We start from the raw sequence: 16,480 nt of genomic DNA, 5'->3' as shown, positions 1-16,480 counted from the left end.
ATTTCTAGAATATACAGCATAAAATCTGTTTTACTGTTCTGGGATCTGCCAGGTATTTCTGACCTAGATTGGCTACTGTTGGAAACAGGATACTGGGCTTGATGGACCTTCAGTCTGTCCCAGTATGGCAATGCTTATGTGATTTGTGATGGCCTGTTTTTTGATGGTCCAACTCTCACTTTTGAATCTATTGTTTGGATACACTTATTTTTGTTTGTAGATTGCATTTAACAAGTTCTGACAGGATGCTTAGCCAAAGAGAGCATGTGGAGAGTTAGGTTTTTCTTTGAATCTGTGTGTTCTTTTTTTCTGGAGTTCAACTGATCTGAGCTGAGAACAGTGAATCACAAAGATGGGCAGCTTCACAGAAGAAACTGTTTACATTTCGTAATCTTTAGCATTTCCATGATGTTCTGTGGTGCAGATAAATCCGTTCTCTGAGCTCTCAGGAGAGTGGATAGGGCTTTTTTTTTTTCTTTCTTCATTCTATCAACATAGGTATTTTCCATCATAGCCTATCCTGTGTGACAGGGTTGACACTATAGATGAACTTCACTTTGTCAAACAAAGACAACAGGAAGCTCTTTCTGTGGTTACCATAGCTTAATCATGCCTGAGGAGACAGAGGGGGGGAGGGGGATGTCCAGTGGACAGTGAAGTGGGAGGAAGGTTTGTCATCATGTGGCTTCCACTGTGCAGCAGTTCTGGGAAAGGAGCAGAGATACTGGGAAATAGCGACTTACCCCATGGTCACACACAGGGCTGATTCAGAAAACATCTGAAGACAGTGCAGCATTAGCATGACTTTTCTACAGAATGTTATGAGTACGCGATGCAGAGCGGTATGTCTCAGAAAAGATAACTCTATGGGAAAATGCTTGTAGGATACCAGTGGCCAGCATATTAAATAAAGAATATTAATGAAGCAATTAGCTATTTAGCCTAATACAGAGAAATGCATGCAAGGCTGAGGTGAAGGCAGGAGCTTTAATGCCAACTCAGAGGAGGTGTAGAAGGGTTAACTTGATCTTCTGCAGTACCTTCTATGAGGATTTAATGCTTTGTTTTGCTCAAACTTTCCCTGGACTCCTGACCCCATGAAATGACGCTCCCATTCTCATGATCTCTTCAACACTCCAAGAATAAATCCCTGGCAGTCCCTTGTTTGGCAGACTCACCCTGCACTGAGTCACCCTGCACTGAGTCAAGTGCCATCATTTGGCGTGGAAGCAGGAGTGAGTGGGCATCGCTTCTGTCTCTTTTTCAAGGTACCCAGGTGTCTGAAGAGCTGGATCACAGGGGGGAGGAAGTAGATCAGAGGGATGGGTGGTGCCCTCTATAATACCAGGGATTTATTTTTGAGGGGTCGGGGGGGGGGGGGGAGTTTCTGTGGTGGGGTAAACAGAGGATTGGGTGTTTTCTTATGGGGATGGGAGAGAATCAGGGGATTTTTTGGGGAGTGGAGGTGACCCCTCATGTGGCAGTGGGCTTTAAAAAAAAAAAAAAAAAAAAGAACTGTCTTCCTTCCTGTCAGTGTGTGAGCCAATCACTACTCATGCACTGACAGGAAGGGAGACCTTTTTTTGCTTTTCAGCAGCCAGTGGCTACATGCTGCTGCAGTGGTGTGTGCTCTTTTTAGTTTTCTGCCCTGGAGAACAAAACTTTCATGTTGCATTCAGGTTAGAGGCCGTGTACTCAGCCATAAGCACATGGCTCTATTGCCTGACTTTTAGGAATTGGAGTGGAGGAGTAGCCTAGTGGTTAGTGCAGCAGCCTGAGAACCAGGTGGAAGGGATCGATTCCCACTGCAGCAATTTATGACTCTGGGCAAGTCACTTAAGCCATTGCCCCAAGGTACAAAATAAGTATCTGTGTATAATCTTTAAAGTGCTTTGATTTTAACCACAGAAAGGCAATATATCAAATCCCATCCCCTTGGCCACACAGTAAAAGATTTATGACTTAGATTAGAGAGTTGCACAGGGACAGAAATTTCACCCATCCCTGCTGAAATCTAACCCATCCCCATCAATTCCCAATAGAATCTCCTCCATCCCCGCCCATCTCCTGTACTGAAATAACTCAACAGAAGCCCATGTTGATAACTTCCTCTCTCAGTGCTTATGGGGATCTCAGTGCTATCAACCATATCCATTAATTTATTTTAGTGCTGTTATAATTGCCATGGCACAAGGAAGGGATAGGTAGGCAGGCCTGTCACTACACTTCCCCAGGAACCCCACAGGACCTGCCTCCATCCCCGTGAGAGTCCTGTGGACCTGGAGGGTATCCCCGCTGGAGTCCTACGGGAACCGCGGGATTCCCACGAAACCCATTTCCATGCAGCTCTCTAGCTTAGATCCCAGGCAGTCTTTCCTCCTTTGTTGCCCTCTGATATTCAGCCTGTGATGATCAGTGAATTTAAAGGTGCTGATCCCTAAGGGCTGAATCTTACCCAGATATTCAGTGTTAGGCCATGTCCAGGAAGTAGCTGTGAATATCTAGGTCTTTTGCAGACCTAGCACTTATTTTTTATTTATTTTATTTATTAGGCTTTATTACCTCATTTTTGAAGGAATTCACTCAAGGTGGTGTGTGCGGGTGCCAGATAGTATTCAGTGTGGGTACTTGCATGCCTAACCAGACAAAGATAGGACTGCTTTCTACTATTACTACTACTACTACTACTTATCATTTCTATAGCGCTACTACATGTACGCAGGGCTTTCTGTGTGATCCTATCTGCCCAGTTAGGTATCACTGTCAATGTCATTGACTATTACCAGTACTCGCAAAACTTCCTACTCCACCCTGACTCCGCTCCTGGAGCATCTGCGCATTGCCTGAATTGTGCCGATGTGGTCAGAAACAATATTCAGAGCACTTCATTTAGTTCCACTGAATGTCGGCAGAAGGCCAGTTCAGCGTGGTTGAAGCAGGCAGGAGCCTTTCCTGCATGTTTAAACAATGCTAACAACAATCCCTTTATAATAAACTTTCTGTAGTGGCCTTTTGTAAAGTGTCAAATCAGCTTACAGTTTAATCAATAATTTGGAAAATAAAAGAATATTAGTTACACAGCAAGAGGCTCAATGTCAAGGAAGTCTTCAGTTCAGTGTACGGCGGTAGCCATAAAAGCAACCAGGATGCTAGGAATTATTAGGAAAGGGATGCAAAATAAGACCAAGAATATTATAATGTCTCTGAATCTAAATCTGCACTACCTAAGCTGCAAAGGACATAAATACAAATCTACTTAAGCATCTAGTTTTTACTACATAAGCACACAACTGTGGAAAGCATTACCAAAAGCCTTGAAAACGACGTATGACCACCTAAACTTCCGGAAATCACTAAAAACTAACCTGTTTAAAAAGGCATACCCTACCGATCCAACTTAAATGCCTGATCTCTGCAACACAACCAAACTAAAGCACGTAATGGACATAACGCAACCCTTCCGTTCTACGATTCCCAAATGTGGCTGTGCCACATTAACTTTATCTTACCACAACATCACTTTGTATTTGTTCTCACCGGAGTCTGCAAACGCCTGTCTGGTACTATGTAAGCCACATTGAGCCTACAAATAGGTGGGAAAATGTGGGATACAAATGTAACAAATAAAGTATTACTCCATGGTGCAACCTCATCTTGAGTTCTGGTCGCCGTATCTCAGCAAAAATATAGTAGAATTAGAAAAGGTTCAAAGAAGAGCAACCAAAGGGGATGGAACTCCTCTCACATGAGGAAAGATGTTAGGGCTCTTCAGCTTGGAAAAGAGACGGCTGGGGGTGGGGGGAGGAGGTATGATTGAGGTCTACAAAATCATGAGTGGAGTAGAACAGGTAACAGTGAATCAATTTTTTACTCTTTCAGAAAGTACAAAGTCCAGGGGGACTCAATGAAATTATTATTATTATTTGTTGCATTTGTATCCCACATTTTCCCACCTGTTTGCAGGCTCAGTGTGGCTTACATTGTGCCGGAGTGACGATCACCGTTGCCGAATTGAGAAATACAAAGTGATATTGCATTAGAGTTCATAAATGATTGGTAAATTACAAAGTAGTTTTGCATTAAAGTTCATAAATGATAGAGTAGATTGTAGAGTAAGTTAGACAATCAAATATAGAAAGTTCATATTCTGCATGTGAAGTAGATTGGTAGTGAGTAGTGCATAACGTTCCTTAGTGGCTGCGTAAATGAAGCAGTCAGGTGTAGAGAGTTCGGATTTGTCTAGTTTTGGTGGAGTTTCATTTTCTATTATTTAGGATGGATCATTGTGGTATGCTTTTTTTGATCAGGTTGGTTTTCAGTAGTTTTCGGAAGATTGCTAGGTTGTACATTTATTTTTATAACATTTGGTAGGGCGTTCCATAGTTGCGTGCTTATGTAGGAGAAACTGGACGTATATGTTGACTTGTATTTAAGTCCTTTGCAACTGGGGTAGTGAAGATTCAAAAACATGCGTGCTGACCTTTTTGTGTTCCGGGCTGGCAGGTCTATGAGATCTGACGTATAGATCGGGGCTTCACCATGAACGATATTATGGACTAGGGTGCAGATTTTGAACGCAATTCGTTCTTTTAGTGGGAGCCAATGTAGTTTTTCTCTTAGGGGTTTGGCACTTTCGTATTTCGTTTTTCCAAATATGAGTCTGGCTGCTGTGTTTTGGGTAGTTTGGAGTTTCTTAATGATTTGTTCTTTGCATCCGGCATAGATGGCATTGCAGTAATCTAGATGGCTTAACACCATTGATTGCACCAGGCTGCGGAATATTTCCCTTGGGAAGAAAGGTTTTACTCTTTTGAGTTTCCACATTGAGTGGAACATTTTCTTTGTTGTGTTTTTCGCATGGTTTTCTAGTGTGAGATTTCGGTCTATTGTAACTCCAAGAATTTTCAGGTTGTCCGAAACCGGAAGGGTGTAGTCTGGGGTGTTTATAGTGGTGGTTCGTGTTATATTGTGAGGAGAGGATGAGACATTGTGTTTTTTTCTGCATTGAACTTTAGTTGGAATGCATCCGCTCATGAATTAATTAATTGGAGGCTGTGTTTGATTTCATTTGTGATTTCTGTTATGTCATGTTTGAATGGGATGTAGATCGTGACATCGTGTGCGTAAATAACTTCACTCGTTATTCCTGTTTCTAGATCATTTATATGTTAAAAGGCAACAGATCCAGCACAGACTCTAGGGAGCACCACTATCTACCTTTCTCCATTGAGAATACTGACCATTTAACCCTGCTCTCTGTTTTCTATCTTTTAACCAGTTCTTAATCCACAATAGGACAATGCCTCCTATCTAGTGACTTTCTAATTTCCTCCGGAGTCATTCACGAGGTACTTTGTCAAATGACTTCTGAAAACCGAAATACACAATGAGGCGTATTATAGAGATACTAGTAAAAAAGGCCTGTTTCTGTAAGAAACGAAAGGGGCGCTAGCAAGGTTATATTCAAATGTTGATTGTTGTTAACCAAACAGTTTAGTGAGAACTTGTAAATTATATTTCTTATATTTTCAATTTTTTATGACCTCGTCCTTTCCTCCCCCCCCCCCTTCCGTCCAAGGTGCAGGCCCCCCGCCCCCCCCCCTTCCGTCCGAAGTGCAGTCCCTTTCCATTACCGTCCGTGGTGCAGGCCCCCTACAGTGTCTGTGACAGAGAGAGATAGTGTGTATGTTAGAGAGAAAGTGATTAACCTACATTGTCTGTGAGAGAGAGAGATAGTGTGTATGTTACAGAGAGAGAGAGAGAGAGAGAGTGTGTGTGTGTGTCTGACTGTGTGTGTGTGTGTGGCTCCAAGTTCCATGACCCCCTCCTTCCGTCCCTCTCCTTCCGTCTGTGGTGCAGGGCCCCCCTCCCCTTTCGTTCGAAGTGCAGGCCCCCCTTTCCATCCATGGTGCAGGCCCCCTACAGTGTCTGTGTCAGAGAGAGATAGTGTGTATGTTATAGAGAAAGTGATTAACCTACAGCGTCTGTGAGAGAGAGAGAGATAGTGTGTATGTTAGAGAGTGTGTGTGTCTGACACAGAGAGAGTGTGAGTATGTCAGAGTGTGTGTATGGCAGAGATATTGTGTATGTTTGTTTTTTTTTTGTAGTGTGTTTGTATGCAAGATCCCCCTGCCTGCCCGTTACCTGTGCTGTGCTTCTGCCGGTCGCTGAGTTGTGTACGGAGGGAGAGCGGGCGGGCGGTCTCCGACAGTCCACTGAAGCCTTTCTTCTAGCTCAGCGGGGAAGGGCTGCCAAAATGCTCGTCCTGCTCTCTGGGTCTCCGTTTTGTAGCGCGCAAAACTCTGACAGTTTGGGCGCGGGACAGCTGAGGGGTGCACACTGTATATCTGTTCACTGACAGCTTTTTTCTCCTTCACACCCACCTCCTCCTTCTCCGCCGCCGCTCCCTGCCACTTGCTCCGTGAGTTTCCCTACTCCCCCTCCCTGTCCGTTACTTGTGCTGTGCTTCAGCCGGTCGCCAAGTTGTGGACGGAGGGAGGGAGAGCGAGCGGGCGGTCTGCGACAGTGCACTAAAGCCGGTTCTCCGTTTTGTAGCGCGTGCAGCTCTGACGGGAAGCACGATAGCTGAAGGGAACGAGGCTGTTTTTTTTTTTTGCTGTGTTGTTTGATGCCAGATTTGCACGTGGCAGTGTGTGTGTGGGGGATCAGCTGTGAGTGACATCAGCCTGGCTACAGAGCCTAGCTCAGCAACGCCGAAGGAGCCACGGACACAGGCAAGACATTAGAACGTTGGTGGTGAGAATTATTATATAGGATACCTTTAAAAGAAATCGGAAAAAAAAATTTTCACTCAAAGAATAGTTAAGCTCTGGAACTCACTGCTGGAGGATGACGTTAGCGTATCTGAGTTTAAAAAAAGGTTTGGACAGGTTCCTGGAGGAAATGTCCATAGTCTGCTATTGAGACAGACATGGGGAAGCCATTCTTGCCCAGGGATTGGTAGCATGGAATGTTGCTACTAATTGGGTTTCTGCCAGGTGCTTGTGACCTGGAATGGAAGCAGGATACTGGGCTAGATGGACCCAGTATGTAGCCATACTGGGTCCATCTAGCCCAGTATCCTACTTCTTATGAAAGCTTAAAAGTAAGAAAAAAGGCAGCATCCTCCTGATCCACTTACTTCCATATCATCATGCTGATCAATCCATAGACTGGTGGGTTGTGTCCATCTACCAGCAGGTGGAGATAGAGAGCAAACTTTTGCCTCCCTATATGTGGTCATGTGCTGCCGGAAACTCCTCAGTATGTTCTCTATCTCAGCAGGTGGTGGTCACACACAGCAGCAGCTCTGGCTAGGTCTCCAAGCCTAATTTTTAGGTTTTGTTGAGTACCTGGGGTTGAGGGCTCTTCTTGAGCAAGTGCAAACCTGGTGGTGCCAGGTCCCTCCTTTTCTCCCCCCTCCCGCTGGCTCCGTTAAAAAAAAAAAAAAAATTTTGGACGTCCTTAAGGGCGTTTATTTCAACGTTTATTTCAACGTTTATTGCAGCTACTCACTGAGACACCAGTTCGTTACAGCTCGGAGCGAGAAGCAGGTAATTTTTACCTTTTTGTAGCAGGCAGGGGGTTCCTCGATCGGTCTCCATGTGGCCTATGGCGTCGGAGGGCGAGGGCGCAAAGAATCGCTCCCCGGACAGTGTGTGCGCTTCTAGCGGGGATGCGGGGGTCTTAAAGTCTGATTCGCCCTTGTTGGGTGTCAGTTTGGAGGCCGGTCAGTGTCCCGGTTCTTCCTCCGGTGCGGCGGGTTTTCCCGCCATAAATGCCCATCCCCCGCTGTTCGCCTCCGCCATCTTGGCCGGCCACTCTGCTCGGACGGCTTCTTCTTGGGCCGCCCTTGAGGTGGGAGACGTTAATTCTATGGCCGCTCTTGATTTGGGCGACGGCAAAAAAGCGGCCAAAGTTAAGCGCCGTTCTTCCCGCGCGGCTCCTTCGCGGAGTGTTGCGCCGGACGCCATTTTGGATGCGCAGCATGTTTCTCCCCCGCTCTTGCGAGCGCCGGTTGAGGGTGCGTCTAGGGCTGTGCCCAGGCTGCTGAAGTGCACAGTCTGGGGGGTTTCTCCCCCGAGTTCATTTTGCTGCTGCATCAGGCCTTCCTTATGCAAAACGCTGCCCCGGGTCCCTTGTCCGATAAAGGGGTTGAGGCCCCCGGAAGTAAACGCCCTCAGGTGGATTTCCAGGCCTTAGAGGACTCTGTCTCCTCTGATGTAGATGAGGGCAGCGTATCTGGGTTCTCCCAACGGTCCTTTGGGGATTCCTTGGAGGAGACGGATTCCCGCTCGGATGGAGCGGATGACCCCTCTGCAGTGCGGATTTTTCGCTCAGAGGACTTGCCCAACCTGTTAGTGCAGGCCATGAGCATTTTGAAGATTTCCTCTCCGGAGGACGTCTCTCCCTCAGCCCCTGTTGGCTCCGCCATTATGCTGGGGATGAAGCGCCCGCCTAGAACCTTCCACATGCATGATGCCATGCACACCTTGATTTCGGCTCAATGGGATGTCCCGGAAGCGAGCCTCAAAGTGGCTAGGGCTATGTCCCGCCTCTATCCTCTGCCTGAAAGTGAACGGGAGGCCTTTCTTTGGCCTACCGTGGATTCTTTAATCACTGCGGTGACTAAGAAAACGGCATTGCCGGTGGAAGGTGGCACGGCCCTAAAGGATGCCCAAGACAGAAGATTGGAGGCGGCCTTAAGGTCGTCCTTCGAGGCGGCTGCTTTAAGTTTGCAGGCCTCAGTTTGCGGCTCCTATGTGGCCAGGGCGTGCCTGACGATTGTGCAGCGGGCTTCCCCCTCGGATCCTTCTTTGAGGGCTGATTGGCCGGCCCTGGAATCGGGCTTGGCTTATTTGGCAGTCTTGCTGTATGATGTCTTGAGAGCCTCGGCTAAAGGTATGGCTCAGACAGTCTCTGCGCGGCGGTGGCTTTGGCTGAAGCATTGGTCTGCTGACCACGCCTCTAAGTCCCGCCTGGCTAAGTTGCTTTTTAAAGGCAAGCTGCTCTTTGGGGTCGAGCTGGACAAAATTGTGACCGATCTCGGCACGTCTAAGGGCAAGAGGTTACCAGAGGTCAGGGCTCGGGCCAGTGCTCGTCCCGGTAGCTCCAGAGGACGGTTTCAGGAAGCCCGTCGGTACCGCCCGGGCAAGTCGGGTTCCTTTGCCCCCTCTTCCTTCAAAAGGAACTTCTCCCCCAAGCAGCATTCCTTTCGCAGAGACCGCCGTCCCGGAGGTGCGCCCTCCGGTCCTCCCCCAGGGTCTCGTACCCAATGACGGGGCCCTGGTCCATGGCCCAGTGCAGATTGGAGGACGCCTGTCCTCGTTTCTGGGCGAGTGGACCAGGGTAACTTCAGACGCTTGGGTGCTGGAAGTCATCAGAGACGGCTACAAGCTAGAGTTCTGCCGACCCTTAAGAGACGGGTTTGTACTCTCTCCCTGCAAGTCTCCGGTCAAAGCTGTGGCAGTGCAGCAGACTCTGGACAATCTGATCCGCTTGGGTGCGGTCGTTCTGGTGCCAGAAAATCAGCTTGGCAAGGGACGTTACTCCATTTACTTTGTGGTACCAAAGAAAGGAGGTTCTGTTCGGCCTATCCTCGACCTCAAAGGGGTCAATCGGACCTTGAAAGTTCGGCACTTTCGCATGGAGACTCTCCGCTCTGTTATAGCGGCAGTGAAGGCAGGGGAGTTCCTGGCATCCTTGGACATCAAGGAAGCGTATTTGCATATTCCCATCTGGCCTCCTCATCAACGCTTTCTGCGTTTTGCAGTCTTGGGCCGACACTTCCAGTTCAGAGCCCTCCCATTCGGGTTGGCTACTGCTCCGCGGACCTTCTCCAAAGTAATGGTGGTCATCGCGGCCTTCCTGCGAAAGGAAGGAGTACAAGTCCATCCTTATCTGGACGACTGGTTGATCCGAGCCCCCTCTTATGCAGAGTGCGGCAAAGCTGTGGACCGGGTGATTGCTCTTTTGAGCTCCCTGGGGTGGATCATCAACTGGGAGAAAAGCCAGCTGCGCCTGACTCAGTCCCTGGAGTATCTGGGAGTCTGTTTCGACACCCAAGTGGGCAGAGTGTTCCTGCCAGACAATCGGATTGTCAAGCTTCAGGCTCAGGTGGACCAGTTCCTAGTAGCCTCTCCTCTTCGGGCTTGGGACTATGTGCAGCTGTTGGGCTCTATGATGGCCACGATGGAAGTAGTGCCCTGGGCCAGGGCTCATATGAGACCACTACAACACTCTCTGCTGCAGCGCTGGACTCCAGTGTCGGAGGATTATGCTGTGCGCCTTCCCTTGGACCCAGCAGTGCGCAAGGCGCTGAGCTGGTGGCTGAAGACAGACAAGTTGTCTGCAGGAATGCCTCTTGTGACCCCGGAGTGGATTGTCGTCACGACGGACGCCTCTTTGACGGGCTGGGGAGCCCACTGCTTGGGAAGGACAGCGCAGGGGCTCTGGTCTCCTGCAGAGGCAAAGTGGTCTATCAACCTCCTGGAACTCAGAGCCATTTGGTTGGCGCTTTTGGAGTTCCTCCCGGTACTGGCGTTGAAGCCAGTACGGGTCCTGTCGGACAATGCCACGGCTGTGGCCTATGTCAACCGCCAGGGAGGTACCAAGAGCGCCCCTCTAGCCAAGGAGGCCATGAATCTATGCCAGTGGGCGGAAGCGAACCTGGAACAGCTGTCAGCGGCCCACATTGCCGGAGTCATGAATGTCAAGGAGGACTTTCTCAGTCGCCATACCTTGGATCCTGGAGAGTGGCAGTTATCGGCTCAGGCGTTCTTGGACATCACGAAGCGCTGGGGCCAGCCGAGCCTAGATCTGATGGCGTCATCGGCCAATTGCCAAGTGCCGCGCTTTTTCAGCAGAGGACGGGACCCTCGATCTCTGGGAGTAGATGCTCTTCTCCAACAGTGGCCGACACAGGAGCTTCTCTATGTGTTCCCGCCCTGGCCCATGTTGGGCAGGGTATTAGACCGGGTGGCAAAGCATCCGGGCCGGATAATCCTGGTGGGTCCGGACTGGCCCAGATGTCCCTAGTATGCGGACTTGATCAGGCTCTCAGTGGACGACCCTCTGCGGCTGCCTGTGGAGCAGGGCCTGTTGCATCAGGGTCCCGTGGTGATGGAGGATCCCTCCCCCTTTGGTCTTACGGCCTGGCTATTGAGCGGCAGCGTCTAAGGAAGAAGGGCTTCTCAGACAAGGTCATCGCCACTATGCTGAGAGCGAGGAAGCGCTCTACTTCTACTGCTTACGCCAGGGTTTGGCGTATCTTTGCAGCGTGGTGTGAAGCAGGCTCACTTTCTCCCTTCACTGCTCCAATTTCTTCAGTGTTGGCGTTCCTGCAAGAAGGTCTGGAGAAAGGCCTGTCGCTCAGTTCCCTTAAAGTCCAGGTAGCGGCTCTGGCTTGCTTCAGGGGCCACCTGAAGGGTGCTTCCCTGGCTTCGCAGCCAGATGTGGTGCGTTTTCTCAGGGGAGTTAATCACCTGCGCCCTCCTCTGCACTCAGTGGTGCCTGCGTGGAATCTCAACCTGGTGCTAAGAGCCTTGCAGAAGCCGCTTTTTGAACCCTTGTCGAGGGCATCTCTGAAAGACCTGACGTTGAAAGCAGTCTTTTTGGTGGCTATCACTTCAGCCAGAAGAGTTTCCGAGCTCCAGGCCCTATCATGTCGAGAGCCTTTTCTGCAGTTCACTGAGGCAGGAGTGTCTATTCGCACAGTGCCTTCCTTCCTGCCCAAGATTGTTTCTCGCTTCCATGTGAATCAGCAGCTCTGTCTCCCATCCTTTCGTAGGGAGGACTACCCAGAGGAGTACTCTGCTCTTAAATATCTAGATGTGAGACGAGTCATTATCAGATACTTGGAAGTGACCAATGATTTCCGGAAGTCGGATCATCTGTTTGTCCTGTTTGCAGGTCCTCGTAAGGGTCTGCAGGCTGCTAAGCCTACAGTGGCAAGATGGGTCAAGGAAGCCATTGCAGCGGCTTATGTGGCCGCAGGGAAGGTGCCGCCTATCCGGCTGAAGGCTCACTCCACTAGAGCTCAGGCGGCCTCGATGGCGGAGGCCAGGTCCGTCTCCTTGGAAGAGATTTGCAAGGCGGCAACTTGGGCATCAGCTCATACCTTCTCTAGGCATTACCGCTTGACTGTGGCTGCTCGGGCGGAGGCCCGGTTTGGAGCTTCAGTGTTGCGGTCAGGGATTTCTATGTCCCGCCCTGGATGAGTACTGCGTCGGTACATCCCACCAGTCTATGGATTGATCAGCATGATGATATGGAAGGTAAAATTATGTATCATACCTGATCATTTTCTTTCTGTTAATCATAGCTGATCAATCCATAGCCCCTCCCAGATATCTGTACTGTTTATATTCTGGTTGCATTTCAGGTTCAAGTTTAGTCTTCAGTTCCTGTTCAGGAGGACTTAGTGTTCAAGTTTTTTCAATTGGATTCTTCAGGAGTTGAGACGATTTTGTGTTACAGTGAGCTGCTGCATTCCTCTCCCCTCCGTTTTACGGGGCTGGATTGAGACCTAAATTCTGCCGGCGCTCCCTCCCGCTTCGTGCGGCTGTAGGGCAGCTTTGTACCCCTCCCGCTTCGGCGGTGTTAGGGTCAGTCAGCTCCTCCCGCGGTTGCGGTTGCAGGATAAGCCAGATCCCCCCGCATCGGCGGGGTGGTGTCCCTCCCCCACTCCGCGGGGATGAGCTGGACGGATTCCCCTCCCCCACTTGTGTGGGGATGAGCTGGGTTAATTCCCCTCCCCCGTTTCGGTGGTGGTGAGCTGGGCAGAGTGTCCCTTTGTGGGTGTAATTCTCTAAGTGCTGAGTCCTGCGGATGGAGCTTTGATATCGACATACTGAGGAGTTTCCGGTAGCACATGACCACATATAGGGAGGCAAAAGGATTGCTCTCTATCTCCACCTGCTGGTAGATGGACACAACCCACCAGTCTATGGATTGATCAGCTATGATTAATGGAAAGAAAATTATCAGGTATGATACATAATTTTACCTTCCTGCCCTCCCTCCCTAGCCCTGGAACTACAGTTCCTTAACAAGCTTCAAATGCCTGGGCATAGAAAATTGTCTTCAATGCTGTTTTAAGCTTAGCCATAAAGATAACAGACAAATCTGCCGAGACAGACTATTTTACAGCAAAGGGGCCAGGCATAAATTGCTGATTGTAAAGTACACTCAAGCTCCGGTTGGAGTTAGAAACACTTGCTTGGGATCAGAGAGGGCCAGCAGGAATATAAGATATGATCAGATTGTGCAGATAGAGTGGCAGTCCTGAGCAGAGTGCGAACTGTCAAAAGAAGATTCTGATATTTGACTCTGGCAACCAGTGTTCTTTCATTAATAATGGAGTCACATGATTGAAATGCTTGGCATATGAAATAAGCTTTACAGCCATATTTTTCACCAGCTGTACTCTCTTCATGTTATTATAATTGAGCATAGACCAGTAGAGAGAGAAATTGCAGGAGGATTTTCAACCAGTTCATCCTGTTGGCCCTAGACTGTAAGGAACAGGTTGGATTTGGGTTTTGGATTTAATTACTTGCCTCTCCAAACCTGTGCTCAGGATGTGTTACAGTAGGGCTTTGCCTGCCCCAGAGAAGGTTTAAAATCTGATTCTTCTGCTGTCTTTGGTAGCTTTTTCAAAGACATGAGCACCTATTGAAGAGGGGATCTGTTCTCTGCAAGTCTGGTGTCAGACATGTGATGGATTTTTTCTGTTGACTGTCCCATCTCTTATCTTATAGCGCCCTCATGAGGCTGTTCATCTCTTTTCCCTTCATATGCAAGTTGCCTTTCATATAGCAAAACAAAACTGAAAAGAAAATAAGATGATACCTTTTTTATTGGTCTAACAATACATTTTTTGATTAGCTTTCAAAGGTAACCCTTCTTTTTCCGTTCATATGAGCTGAAGAAGAAGGGTTACCTTTGAAAGCTAATCAAAAAATGTATTGTAAGTCCAATAAAAAAGGTATCATCTTATTTTCTTTTCTGTATTTCGTTTTATTTCTATTTATAACCTTTAAAAGTGGACTAACACAGCTACCACATCACTCTTTCATATAGGGAAAGAAGATGGGATTTGATATACAGCCTTTCTGTGGTTACAATCAAAGCAGTTTACATATCCTTTTACATATGCCTTGCGATATGTGTTTGTTACTAGTATGTTTTTTTTCATTATCATGTTAGCAAGACCCTCCTGTAAGCTAAATGTATACTTTCATAAATGTTGCCACTACTCATGATCTATTGTAAGCCACATTGAGTCTGCAAAGAGGTGGGAAAATGTGGGATACAAATGCAATAAAATAAATAAATAAAATATTATATGCCTGTACTTATTTTGTACGTGGAGCAACAGACGGGTTAGTGAAGATACATATGACTGTCACTTTTTTTTCTTCTCACCTGATTTCCATAAAGAAATCCAACCTTAGAAGAACACTTCAGCAATAGAAGCACCCCATACATCTCCTGTGTACTTGATTCTCGTTACTAAGCAAACCAAAACTGGGATTTTAGGCCCCCCTCAGGGTTTGTGCAGGGGTCACCTGCTGGTTTTGAGTCTTCAGGGTCTGGTCAGGTAGACAATTATAATGTATTGTATTTGGTCACTGTGACCGCCTGTTGTTAGGCTTTGCAGGTTATTCAAAATCCAGCAGCTATGATAAGAACATAAGCGTTGCCATACTGGGACAGACTGAAGGTCCATTAAGCCCAGGATGAATATGGGGTGTTAAGTTTGTACATATTACACCAATCTTGAAACAGCTGCATTGGTTGCCAATGAAATATAGTATTCAGTACAAGGTTTTGACACTTATACATCAGACTATTCCTTATTATTTACCTCGGATTTTGCAGTGAATCAACTGCAAAGTAACCGTTAGTCTCGGTGTTGTGTTCAGATACAAAGGCGGCTATGTTTTCAGTGGCTGGTCCACTGATGTGGAATCGGTTGCCTAGATATTTGCGCTTGTGTGTGAATTTGTTACAGTTTAAGAAATATTTTTTTAATGTGCTTTTCCTAATGTTTTAGTAATTTGGATATTAGGATAACGAAGGATAGCACAGCATATTTGGTTCAGTAGAGGTGTGTGTTTTTGTTGTGTTTATTGTTTGCAACTGCCTTTATAAATGTTTTTTTATTATAGTCTACTTGGGTATAGGTGGGCTATAAATGCAAATAAATAAATACATGTAGAGGACTTTAAGGTCCTTCTTTTTCCAGAGACACTACAGATACACTGGGAGCAATGCCAAGACTGGCTCAGCTTATTCTTGCTGTGATTTACTGGGTCAGCAGCTCTGCCAGGACGGCTTATTCCATCCCTGTTTCTTTTTTCTCAAGGCAGATTTTCAAAGATTTTTTTTTTCTTTTTTGTCCAGGAACACGAGCAGCTGGAAAGGGAGAATGACACCTTGCGGAAGGAGATCCATGCCCTGCAGCAGGAGCTGAAGCAGCTGACCAAGGTTCTGAGGGAGCATGAGATGATCTGTGTCCCACGCTGCCCTGACTTCTGCTTGGACCTCCTACAGAATCCACTATGGCCGGAGGAGGTGCTGGGGCTGAAGGGGAAGTAATGAACTATTTCTCAGCTTCTTCTGTAAGACTACTGTGCTGTTGCTGCATTGCAACACCCCTTCTGCCTCATATCGCCATATCTGTATGGATGCTCCCAGTGTTTCATGATGCCAGAACACAGACCATCAAGCTGAATGGTTTGTCAGGAGCCATGGTTCGTGGGGCAAGCCCTGGTTCCATACAATGCTAACAAGCATGTGTTCTGATCTTGTAACGTTTTGTTGAGCCAGTATGGACTGGAATACGAGCCAAGGAAATTTTTTGTGGGGGGGGGGGGGGGGGGGGGGGGAGGGGAAGGGAGAATTATGATTGCCTCAAAGAAGAAAGAAGGTGAGAGCCAAAATCCTGTGATTCATTACTGGGTACTGTCCCCTGTGCTGTTGGTAAGGCACATGAGCTTTTAAAACCTTACAAGTTCCTTTTTTCCGTCTTACATGTTGGCAATTTAAAAGTTACCACAATGACCAAAGCCTCCTTTTTTTTTCCAGTGGAGGTGGTGGAGAAAAAAGTCAGTAACAATATTCAAAAAAACCTAGTATAAGTACAGAGGAGCCTCAGTAGTGGAGGAGTGGGGGTAAAGTCTAGGATAATCAGAGGATCCTCAGTGGTAGGGGACTGAGGATAAAGAACATAGGAATTGCTATAGTGGGTCAGACCAAAGGTCTATGTAGGCCAGTATCCTGCTTCCAACAGCGGCCAATCCAGGTCAACAGTACCTGGCAGATTTCTAGATAGTAACCTAGTAAATGACAGCAGATAAAGATCTGAATAGTCCATCTAGTCTGCCAAACAAGATAAAGCTAATTTTATATATGAGTTTGACTTGACCTTGCTATTCTCAGGGCACAGACCGTAAAAGTCTGCCCAGCAACTGTT

At 47.6% G+C, this 16,480-nt stretch overlaps 1 protein-coding gene across 1 annotated transcript in view; it reads left to right on the top strand.

Moving 5' to 3' along the window:
* Nucleotides 1-15,853, top strand: part of BATF2 (basic leucine zipper ATF-like transcription factor 2) — a 48,109-nt gene extending 32,256 nt beyond the window's left edge. Inside the window, 2 exon segments of the mRNA XM_030219022.1 lie at nucleotides 15,409-15,541; nucleotides 15,544-15,853. Coding sequence (XP_030074882.1) covers nucleotides 15,409-15,541; nucleotides 15,544-15,794 — 384 coding nt within the window. The 3' untranslated portion in view covers nucleotides 15,795-15,853.
* The last annotated feature ends 627 nt before the right edge of the window (nucleotides 15,854-16,480 follow it).

Source organism: Microcaecilia unicolor, chromosome 11, assembly GCF_901765095.1.
Source record: "Microcaecilia unicolor chromosome 11, aMicUni1.1, whole genome shotgun sequence".
Taxonomy (NCBI): Eukaryota; Metazoa; Chordata; class Amphibia; order Gymnophiona; family Siphonopidae; genus Microcaecilia; species Microcaecilia unicolor.
Note: the sequence above shows the minus strand (reverse complement) of the source record. Positions and strands in the feature narration are given on the sequence as shown.